Below are 12,252 nucleotides of genomic sequence, written 5' to 3'. Positions count from 1 at the left end.
CTGCTGTATCCCATACTTAATAATGTAAAATTACAATGCACTCAGGAAAGTATCCTAGTTATAATGACGTGGAATGACTAAACATTTTTTACTTAGCTCTCACAAAAGTACTTGAATTATCTATAGATATGCCAGAAACTATGAGGAATTAGAGTTCCAGGCAACCTTTGATAGATGGCTCAAAAAATTCTGATGATGAGTTTGTTTGGATCTCAGAGTCCATTTCAGTATACAGAGTAGGGTCATGGATTAAAAGAAATCAATCAGCCACAATTCAAAAGATAATTATTAATCAGATTCTTCCTGACAGTTTTACAAAAATAATTATGCCCAGTGAGGAAATACAACTCAGAAGCTCAGGGGAAATAATTTTATTCCTGGCTATATCATGTATGTATGTATGTATGATACATATGCATGATATTGGGCAGGCCATTGAATCTCTCAGAATCTCACATTCTTTCATCTGTGCTAATTACTCTTAAAGATAATTTTACAGGCAAAACATATTTCATTTATTATCTACTTAATAAAGGAATGAGATTACATGTAATTTCATTTCTTTTCTAAGTAACTTCCCCCCCAAAGGCCCTTAATTTTCCTTTATGAAATGAACTTTTCAACTTGAACATTTTAAAGAACTTATTCATCATTCTAGTGGGAGCAAAATCAAAGGCCCCCAAATCTCTAAGTGTTAGGCACATGTTGAATAATGAGAAATAAACATATACTTAAAGGTATGTTCTTCACTACAATTCCTGGGGAGAAGATGGTCTCTTCATTTTGATAAATGAATCTTGACCTCCTTCACATAACTCAAAAATACTTTGTATTATGTGAAAATACTTTGAAAAAAATACTTTGAAATGGATTATAACCTAAATGCGAAAGTTAAAACAATCTACTAGGAGCAATATTAAGAAAACATTTTCATAACCTTGGGGTTTGACAAAGATTTCTTAAAACAGGCTCAAAATAGCACTAATGAAAGAGGAAAAGATTAAAATTGGACTTGATTAAAATTAAGAAGAGTGAAAAGGCAAATTGAAGTCTGTGAGAAAATATTTGCAAAACATATATTCAGTAAAGAACTTGTATCAAGAAAAAATACAGTACACCTACAAACCAATAAGAGAAAGATTGACAATCCAATTGAAATGGGCAAATGACTCAAACAGAATTAACAAAAGATAACTAAATGACCAACAAGCCTGGGAAAAATTGCTCAACATAGTCAGCAGATAAATGCAAATTAAGCCACAATAAGATACCATCACACCCCATAAGAATGGTTACAGTGAAAAAGACTGACAATACCAAACATTAGAAGGATATGGAGCAACTGGAGCATTCTTACACTTCTAATGAGAGTAAACATTTGCACGACTCTTTTATGAAATGTTTCGGCAATATCTGCCAGATCAAAACATATTCCCTATGATCCAGCAATTCTACTCCAGGATATAGCCAAGACAAATGAGTGAATCTGCCTACCAAAATATGTGTGGAATGTTCACGCAGTGTTCCTTATGATAGCCCAAAGTAGTAAACAACCCAAATGTCCATCAACAAGAAAACAAATAAACTGTGGTATATTTATGTAATGGGATATTACACAGCAATGAGAAGAACAAACCACCACTACACGCAATAACATGAATGAATCTTGTAGATTTCACTTCCATTGAAAAAAGCTAGTTACAAAAGAATACATAATTTATTCCATTTATATAAAGTTCAAAAACAGGCAAGACTGATCGATAATGATGGAGTTCAGAATAACTTGGAGAAGAACATTGCGTAGAAGTTTTGAGGGAGCCTTCTGGGGAACTGAATTGTGCTACGTGTTCTGGATAATGATCACCACACAGATATACACATGTAAACATTTATCCAGCTGAGCTATACATTTAAGGTCTGTAGACCTAACTGTTGCTTATAAGTTATGTCTCTAAACACAAAAGAAATGTTAAAATAAAAAGAATGTCAAAATTTCATTCCTCTTCTAGTTTTCTTAAAGTCAGTATAAAGCTTTGATTGGCATGGATGGGTGTGGGGTTAAAAAAAAACCCTAAAATATCAATATTTCTTCAGGTCAACCATTAAATAATAATATTAAATTAATTTGAACCAATTAATGTTGAAAGTAAAATTCAACAGTGATTGTAGCCTTCACATTTAGAATTTAGGGGAAGGACAGCAGTTCAAAGAGTCAATTAGAATTGCATCTGCTAAGTGCCCATTATCCAGGATTATTATAAGAAATTTATACATCCCAAAATACGCTCAGCTTTTTCCACACACACACACACACACACACACACACACACACACACACACACCCTGGTCTCTTTCAGAGATAGATGAATAGAGCAATTTTTAAAATATTTTATGAAGAAGAAATTATTTTAAGCCATTGGAGTCTCCTATCATAAAGGAACATGTCCAAAGGAAGAGAATATGTTTTATACTTTGAAACAGTAGCATTAAATAACACCTTTATGGACTAAAGGAGCTAATCCAGGTTTTAAAGTATCCAATTGCTTATAGGATGGTGGTTATATATTTGGAGATTCTGGTTCTTCTTCATTCATCTGCTCTTTTTTTTTTTTTGCCGTTGAATATGTCTCTTATTGGTTGTCCTGCTGGGCTAGAAACACAGTCCTTTTAAATAACCCAAGTGCCAGGAATCAGAGAAGTCTTTCAACTCTGAGCAAACACAAACTTTGTTTTGCAATGCACACCTTTTAACCTGTCTGAATACTTAACTTTTGTAATCCTAGAAACTGTTCAGGTAAAATGGCCACTGTTATGAGGTTTCAGCTACCCTTAAAAGACAACTATCCAGTACTAACAATCTCCTAATAAAATGCATATGTGGTCTATGTGGTATTCGCGTGGTCATTCACACATAGTTCTGAACAATTTTTGCTACAAAGTCGTACCACAGACTATCTAAATATTTTACTCTGCTAGATTTTTTCGCTTACTTTTTGAAATGCCATAAATTACCTTCAGTCTAAATATTGGAACAATTTCTCTATAATTCCTAAGGATTAACAAGACACAGCTGATACTGCCTACTGGAAAGCAGGAAGGACAGAGAAGCATACCAATAACAAAGTTGGCCTTAGAGGACGACTGCCCATACTGTTGCTCGATGTACTTCGGTTTATAAGTCACCATGCCAAATAAGGAATTGAACTGAACGGTGCTTGCACACAGATACAAGAAGTACACTGGATTTCCAAAAAGACTCTTCAGTGATGGCAGAAAATCTATGAGACAAAAATAGCATGGAGTAATTAAAGACAGTGTCACCCTTGGCAGAAGATACAGCCATGGCATCAGGGCTTAGAGGCTGAGTCTCATTGTCATGGTTCTGAGGAGCATTTATGGTGTGGTACACACACGCACTCTGGATATTAAGCCACTGGCACAAGTCAAGGCTGAGTTCCAGCCAGGCTCAGATCCAGACATAGGCACTCACTTCTACAGGCATAAAATCTAGATTATAAATTAGAGTGTCAGACAGGAACAGATTCCTCTGATGTGGGTAAAAGACACGAGGGATAAGAATACTCCCTCACCATTGATCTGGCAGTCATGGGCAGGACATTAAGAACTTGAGTTTTCTGGTCTCTCTCCTTCAAACTTGGGTCATGGGTACAGAGAAGGGAATATGAAAGTTATCTCCAGTTAATTATTGTTAGAAATGAGATTTGGCATTCTCCCTTCTTCTTTTACGCAGCCAAACAGAAATGTGAAGATTTTCTATAAATGTCAGTATTGCTGGGCCAGTTGAGGGGGGACCAATCTTTCTCATGGCCACCCATTTCCACGTGGAGGGAATTCACTAGAACATGTCTGACCTTTGGCCCTATGCTACACTCACTCCTTTGATCACTAGTGGGACACATGCACTGGAGCACATTTTCAAGTGGGTGGATGCTATCTGTTAAAACGCCACAAGCCCTGAAGATTCACTCTTTTCTGTCCACCCAGGTGAATGTGAAACAGCCCTCCCAGGGAGGGGCAGTTGCAACGTCTACACTGAGGAGGTGTAAAGGTGGGGACAGCAGCAAAGAAGGTTACCAAGACTCTGGGTCTAGTTCTTCAATCAGTTTTCCAGTAATAAAGCTGACTTTTTTTTTTTTTTTTTTTGTGGTATGCGGGCCTCCCTCTGTTGTGGCCTCTCCCGTTGCGGAGCACTGGCTCCGGACGCGCAGGCTCAGCGGCCGTGGCTCACGGGCCCAGCCGCTCCGCGGCACGTGGGATCCTCCCGGACCGGGGCACGAACCCGTGTCCCCTGCATCGGCAGGCGGACGCGCAACCACTGCGCCACCAGGGAAGCCCTAAAGCTGACTTTTTAATAATCTTCATTTCTGCTTCCTGTACAGTTTCTGTTTTTTCTGAACACATGAAGTGAAGAGAGGGGTATTATTTATAGATCGCCTGTAAAGTTTCAACAGGAAAATGGAAAGTGTTTCAAAATCAAGGAGAATCTGGCTCACCTCTTGCCATTTCCATGATTTTTGCTTTTTCTCCAAGAGGTGTTTGGTAGTCCGTGTGATCATCCATAATAAACTTAGATTTCTCAGAGGAGGAATTGGAATCCTCTCTGCTCCGAGGTCTTGGTAGACTCTTTGGTAAATACCAGAAAGGCACAGCTGCCAGAAGACTTATGCTTCCTGCTATTAGATAACCAAGCCACCAGGCACCCACCCACTGTGGATCCTTTGGGGTGATGGTTATATGATCTGAAAAAGAGAGAGGGTGGCCAAAGAGCATATACAGCAAAGCTAGTGTGTTGAAGAGTCCTCTTTTTTTAGAAAAAAAAATCCAAATATTACCTCTATCACATCATAAAAATACCTAATAACTCATACATGATAACCTTTTCTAATCTGAACATTATTGTTATCTTGCTTTTTGAAGGAAAGAGGGTGCTTTCAGAGCATGATTATTTCTCCTTTTCTTTGATTAAAAGTATAGAGTCTACATACTGGAAGGGGTCTCACTCTGCTCTGGGCTTCTGTCTGGACCCATGACAGGAAAAAAGCAACATGTGAGAAAGAATGATGAGGGCTTAAAACCTTCTGCCAGCTACCCCACATGAGTACCACTTTCATCTGATTTACATATTGAATGTTTGTCTAAGACTTTACTGGAAGAAAAAGTTACGCCCTATGCCCTCTGGCCCAAATCTAGTCTGAGCCACTCAGAATGTTATTTATTAAATGATGATTGAGAATACTTCAGAGCTATTCTAGGTTCAAAGCAAGATTTGTCTATGTAATTAAAACATCAATATCTAATCATCAGAAAATTTTATTTTTGATACTGTTTCTTATTTGACTAAAAAGTAAGCATTGACAAAGTTTTTTAACCAAATCAAGTTTTTTTTTTCTATGTAAGAACCTATGAAACATATTATTATACTCTACCTCTACAACATTCTATGAGAATCCTTTTACAACTAGACTCAATTTGTACTACATTATACTCAGTACAGTGTTTTAACTAGTTTACCACTGCATGTGCATTGCTTCCCTTTCACAGTTTTTCTCTGTACCACTCATCACACCAACACTTTCTTATCTATATCAGTCTCCACGACCAGATTTTAAACTTCATGAAGTAAAGGAACGCAACTATTAGGTTGGCCAAAAAGTTCACTCTGATTTTTCCATAACATCTTACAGAAAAAGCCGAGCAAACTTTTTGGCCAGCCCAATATTTTGTTCGCTGTGGTAGAACATCACTTGAGATAGAGTAGATGTGAAATAAATTTGGTAGTAATAATGAATAAATGAATAAATAAAATTTTTGGAATGCGTATTCCAGTTTATTTGATTAAAAATAACAACTAGCCCAAGAGTTTTGCATTCTTTTTTAACACACAATAATCATTTATAATACACACTAATGACAATGCAATTCCAGAATTTATAAAAATGAAACTTGTTTTCTTGTTTTTTTAACTGCTTTCTAGGGTGTCTTTTAAAAAAACAGATGAATTTTATCTATGTCAAGGGACTACATCTTATATAAGGAAAGAAACAATAACTATGGAAAGATGAGGCCTCCATTTATTCCCTCCACAAGCATTCGCCAAGAAGGAAAGTTAGTCTCACTATAATATGCCTTCTACTAAAAAAGACTTGTACATTAAATAAGGAAATTTTAGTTGCCAGAAGGCTTTCAATCTTTGGCCTTTCTGACAAGTCCAGAAATAAGTTGTCAATTGATGAGACTGCAGTAAATGTTGATTCACCTGAAACCAACAAGAGCCAACAAGTAGCCACAGTTGTTAGTCTTAACTAAGCTGGAACGCCTTTGAACTGGGAAACCAGAAGTGGAAACTGATACATCCGAATAACAAACTATGGGTCATCCGGTCTAATCACCACCTATTTTTCATATTCCATACACATACAATCATATGTGATGACTGTATCAGTAATAAGTTTTCCATGGATTATTTCCACCTTATGAAAGACTACCATCCTGTCATTTTATAAAAAGGCAATTTGATATTTTCTATACTATTCCTATTAAAAAATGACAGTAACTAAATAAAGCAAATGAATAAATAGAAATAAACTCCCTTACCTAGATTTACAAAGCCAATGTCAACATACAGTTTGGCACATAATGAGCCTAACAGGAAGCCAAAGATTGGTCCTATAATTGCAACCGTCTGCACACACCCTGCACCAAAAAAAAAAAAAGTGCAATTTCTTTGCTCTTGTAAATTAATTTTTAAACAAGAAATGTGCATAAGATTCAGTTAGTCACTGAAAATGTTTCCTCAACTCTTCCCTTAAGTGTGCTTGATTTGTCAATTTTTCAACCTCATTGAATCGGAAATAAGTCCTCCTCAGTGTTGGAAGAAGAATGAACATTTTTAAGGCATTAATTATCTCTTAGAAAGAAAATAACACTAAGACTCTGAAGAAGTTAATTTCCCCAAATGGAGCAAATTTTACTCGCTAGGATTAGATTCCCCCTAGTGATAAAAATCAGAATTATACTATTTTGACAGTCTTTCAAAAACCTTTTATGGTCAGTTAAGCACAAAACTTGTTTTGACATTAAAATTGATTTCTTCCATGTTAATGAAATGTGCTTGCATTCAGAGCTTCTGGGGAACCATCTGCAAGTGCAGTAACTATGCAGCCAGCAAAGAAGCTAGACTTGGGAGAGGGGAGAGGTGTCCTCTGGAAAGCTCACGACCCACCTGGGCAGCTTTAACAGGTAGGTGGAGCAGATCTCCCAAATGACACCATTTCTAGTAACCAGAAAGATTGCTCTTCCTTGCAAAATATCTCCCATCTGCCTTTCATTTCATCACTGAGCTTATGCACATATCCCTGGGAGAGTGATTTAAATTAACTGGAGGAGTAAGTAGCAGTTACCAGATCCTTTTCAGAATAGAAGAGAGGGCAAAGGAGAGTGAGCAGGCTCTGAGCCCCTGGACAGGACGGGGACACCCTGACGCCTGTGTGCATCTCTTGGCTGCAATCTTTCCTCTGGTCCCCAGAGTAACTGCCTAGCCTGTGCCGTGGAGCTTCTGTTCCAATTCTAGGTCCTAATCTATGCTACAGTTTGCCATTAGAACTGGTGCCCTGTTTTTAACTACAGCATGCTTGGATATCATCAGAGACCTCTGGAGTTCCGTGTGAGTAGCCAAGGCAGAACTATACCATGGACCTACCTACAGCCACCTCAATGAATTTAAATCTTGTCCTTCTGTCTCTGAGGGTGAGACTCTCAAAAGGTCAGAACCCCCCAAATCAAGACTAATGTATGAAACAGAACAAATTTAGCTTCTGAGACATAAGAGGCACTCAATAAATGCTGCTTCCATTCGTTTACCTTTGGAGTTTGCTCTGTTTTGGGTTTTGTGATTTCAGCTGCTGGTTTATCTGCTGGGGCCTGTCCAGACATATGGTTGGCTCAGGCCTTGCTCTTGTCCTTCTTCTGGATCCATGAAGATACTTGCACAAGTCATATATCACAGCAGTTGAGCTCACAGATATTTTCTTTTAATCTGATATTCTTTCCCTAATGCAATAGGTCCTTCTAACTGAAGTTTCTTCGCTATCCAAATCCTCAGTGTGGACTTCAGAAAAATGTGAACTGAATAAAGGAGTTGGATATGAAGTATAAAACCTTCTACACCCTATTTAGTTGAGAATGAAGTTGAGAAAACCAGGTACCCTGTATCCCAAGAAGATGAATGAGGTGTGCATTACCAATATAGAAAGCCGCATTTTCCTCGTTAGCAAAATCATCAAGGTAGGCGATGCCTAGAGGCTGAATGGGAGTTTCTCCAATGCCACGAAGAAGGTTCCCCAGGAAGACGTAAGCCCACATGGAGGAGCTGGCATCAATTTCACATTCTTGGAAGGAAAGCAAATGAGGTTGAAATTCGATCACTGTCGAAGTTAAACATTTACTCGGCATGTCTACAGGTTGTCCTAAAGTTTCATTAGAATGCAGAAGTGAAATTTGCCATAAACCTAATTTGATAGGAGTTTGAGCAAGATATTTTAGACAGTGTAAATCCCCAGAGAACAAGGAAATCGATTGCTTCTTGTTCCTGTCCCCTTATTTCTTATTTTCTTTCTTTTTATTTCATATCTATAATGAATTCTTTGAATTCCTACACTCCAGTAACACTCAATATCCTGCCTGGGACAAAATACAAAAATTTGAACAAGGCTTTTCTCACCTTAATCTTCAAACTTTTCTATTTTGCAACAGAAGTCACTTGTAATTTTATTGCTGAACAAGTTTTATCTGAAATTCAAAATTTTATATGGGTGATACTTCAAATTTGAACAGCATTGCCTACAGTTATAACTGATAGTGAATGGCCATGTTAAGGGGTCATGTTTCAGAAACAAATTCACATAAAAATTTAAAACCTTATATGCCTTAGTTGTGTAACTATTCCAACAAAACGAACCTTTTGACAGTATTTTTAGAGGGAAATTCAAAGCTAACAATTTTAAAATGCTTTCATAAAAGTCATGTCTTAATATGAACATGTGAAGTAGAATAATTACTCCCATATAATAAATTAAATATATTTTGAAGAGTTTGGTGACTTTAACAAAAGCAATAATATTAACCATCTCTAAAAATCACCACTGGTGGATGCTCCCTTTCTGCAAGGCACTGGGCTAAGTGGTTTGCAGACATTTTCAAATCGAATTCTCCTAATAATCCTATGAGGCAGGCGATGTCTTCTCCTCTAGTAACCTTGAAAGTGATTTTTGAAGGTAAAGTATGGGTTATGAAGAACTGGGGTGAATGCTTTTGTATAGATGAGTCAGACTCTGTGACAGAAAAGATTACTACATAGTCATGTTGCTTTTAGTTCTGATTCTGCCTCTTCTAGAAATGTAGCCAAGTGACCAGGGATTTTTCACTTATGTTCTCTGGATTTCTATTCCACTCCCCCAAATATAATGGGGACTCCTTTTTAAAAATTGATTCCAATTCAGTTCCAGCCCTGACATTTGTGGGGTTCTATGCTTGTTGGTAGAGGAGTCTTGTAGATAAGTGTAGACACCTTAGCTTTGTGCTTTCCAGTACAGCGGCTACAAGCCACATGTGGCTATTGAAATTTAAATCAATAAAAATTACATGAAATTAAAATTCCATTTCTCAGTCACACTGGCTATATTTCAAGTACTCAATAGTCTTGTGCAACTAATAGCTATCGTACTGGACAATATAGATACAGAACATTTCCATCATCACAGAAGTTCCTGTGGAGAGCTCTGTTCTAGAGTATTTGGGTGAAATGGAGTTTGTGCGCAAAGCATTTTTGAGAATAGTCCTCTATTTACCCCACTAACCCCTTTAGGATAAGCCTTGTGTCCGCTATGTCTAATATCCACATAAGTCTATGACTTTAAGGGAGCAAGGATCTCATCTAAAGGAAAGAAAAAGATCGAGTTGTGAGTCTTATACTCTGTACCTGCCTAATAACTTGTCTCTTTACATTAAAAAATTTTCATTCCCCACCCTAAACCCTATGTCTCTCTTTTTAATTAACATTAAAGGCTTAAATATTTCCTAATTAGTTGTGTTGTCACTTATACCGTGTCTCTCCCCTGACTGTCAAAACCAAGAACAAAAGAAAATATCTTCAATGACTGTACATTTTGTACAGGTGAAAGTCCAAATTCTTTAGCTCATCTCCTTGCCTCTTTATATGGACCTGAATTAAACTTACTATCCATTATATTCTTATATAAACAAGCCCTCTGTTCTCATCCATTGATTTTTATATGCCCTCCTGAAGTTATCTGTTACCTTCTTTCACATTTGCTTTTTCTTCTAGAATGCTTTCTTTTCATATAGCATGACAGGGTAAATTTGTTTACATGTTTATGATCACCCCATTTTCACCCCTCATTTCAATATTTCTTTTAATCTTTTGGCCCTTCCCTTCATTCAAACAGCCAGACTTCTCAGGTTCATTGACCAGGAAAAGGACATCTCAGAAGGAAGCATTAATGAGGATGTTAGGGGAGTGAAAAGGTTTTATGGTGTAGATAAAAGATTTAGATGAGTAGCAGGTATATAAAGAAGGACTTCCACACTGCCTCTGTAGAAATGGATTCCCCAGCCTAGGGGTAGGGAGTAAGATGAGGGTGGCGGAGAGGAGGTGTTGAGCATATTTATGCTAAAAGGCTATGGGGAGAGGATTTGAGCACCTGCCAGTGCAGCATCCCAGAGACATGGCAGACACCTGTGGGTAGATTCATGGACTCCATGAGTGAAGAGAACCTGTGCCACTGTGGCCAGAAAGAACTCAGGGAGGTAGCAAGATCCCGAAGATGAGACGGCTGCACAGTATAGCTAGGCATCCCTGCCCCTGCCTCTTCACAGGGTTTCCAATGCCTAGAGTAACACAGAAGAGATGGTTCCCATGCTCCCAAGGGTGGCCCACACATAGCCTTGCTTTGCAGTATGGGTCACCCATATGGAACTCTGGATATGCTAAGGAAATTCCCCAAATCCTCTCTTGTGTGGAAAGTAGAATTATTTCCATGTTTCCCTGATGGTCACTTTTGCATCAGAGATAACCACTGTGCTAAAAAGGACACGAACATGGACATAAGATGACCCCAAGATGACATGTATGAACAAACACTGTGGCCAGAAGGATTTTAGATATTTAGGCTGACAGAGGACTACTGATAACACCAAGACCTCTCCTCCCACAATTTTCTCCTTTACTATAATGTAAAGCTCCCTGGAATGTAAGCAACCCCTGGGAACATGGATAGAGGTTAGGGACAAATTGACTGAGATTACGTTTTTGCCATTCTGATGAAAAGGGGCTGAACATAGAAATCAAGTTGAGTTTGGGGGGAAAATATATTTTATATCTGAGCAATGGGCTGAGATTTGTACATGCTAAACTAGTTTTAACCTGTTTCACAGCTTGCCTTGTTTGGAACCACTGGAAGCTTTGCTCAGTCACCAGCAATTAATGCCCCATCTTTCCATAATATTTGATTGTCTGCATATTTTCTTAGGACCTCATCTCTGCTTTGTATTCTAGGAATTTTTATGGCACTATAATATCTCAACTTAAGTAGTAAAGCTTTTGACAGCGAAAAATCACATAGATACTTTTTGTTCATATTAAAGCACCTATAGCGTCTTTAAAAAGAGCTTGTTTAGTCAAGTAAAAAATAATCATCTTACCATTATTTATTTTGGATTGTGATTTTTCCATAACTGAGATTGGTAATGGACTGTTTGACCCCAGGAAACATGGAGAGATGCTGAAAGTGGAGTTGGAGTAGGGAGAATACCTTTCATATCTGTACCTGTATAAAAAAAGCATTTTCTTTACTACGAGCTCATTTAACATCATGCTAAAAATATTATATGTCTACTACTTGACTCATTAGGGGACCTGGTTGAGTTTACAGCTCTCGCAGAATCTGAATCACTAAACCAAACCAGCATTTAGTTCACAGATATTACACCATATCTGAACCAGTTACCCAGTGTCATGAAAGAAAATAAAAGAATGATTTAGAGAGGCTCATTTTAATATAAAATAATGACTGTAATCACCTACTTGATTGGTAAAAAAATATCCAACACTTCATAAAATCATGATTATCTCTAAAAGCAATAATTTAACAATCATCGCTATTGGCACACTGTACTTAGAGTTGTAAATGTAGTAGAACACGTGAAATGTGATTT

General features: G+C 37.6%; 1 protein-coding gene across 3 annotated transcripts in view; it reads right to left on the bottom strand.

Moving 5' to 3' along the window:
- SLCO1C1 (solute carrier organic anion transporter family member 1C1) overlaps nucleotides 1–12,252 on the bottom strand; it is a 46,108-nt gene that overhangs the window by 17,228 nt on the left and 16,628 nt on the right. For 2 of the 3 annotated variants that reach the window (XM_007127996.2, XM_007127995.2), the window contains exons 4-8: nucleotides 11,740–11,864; nucleotides 8,262–8,408; nucleotides 6,616–6,714; nucleotides 4,515–4,760; nucleotides 3,114–3,278 (exon numbers count right to left, since the gene is read on the bottom strand). In XM_007127996.2, the coding sequence (XP_007128058.2) occupies nucleotides 3,114–3,278; nucleotides 4,515–4,760; nucleotides 6,616–6,714; nucleotides 8,262–8,408; nucleotides 11,740–11,864 (782 nt within the window). The remainder of the gene's footprint in view (nucleotides 1–3,113; nucleotides 3,279–4,514; nucleotides 4,761–6,615; nucleotides 6,715–8,261; nucleotides 8,409–11,739; nucleotides 11,865–12,252) is intronic. The other variant, XM_007127997.2, reaches the window with a different exon arrangement.

This window comes from Physeter macrocephalus, chromosome 6, assembly GCF_002837175.3.
Source record: "Physeter macrocephalus isolate SW-GA chromosome 6, ASM283717v5, whole genome shotgun sequence".
Lineage (NCBI taxonomy): Eukaryota > Metazoa > Chordata > Mammalia > Artiodactyla > Physeteridae > Physeter > Physeter macrocephalus.
The sequence above is the reverse complement of the archived record's forward strand: the minus strand, read 5'-3'. Positions and strand labels throughout refer to the sequence as shown.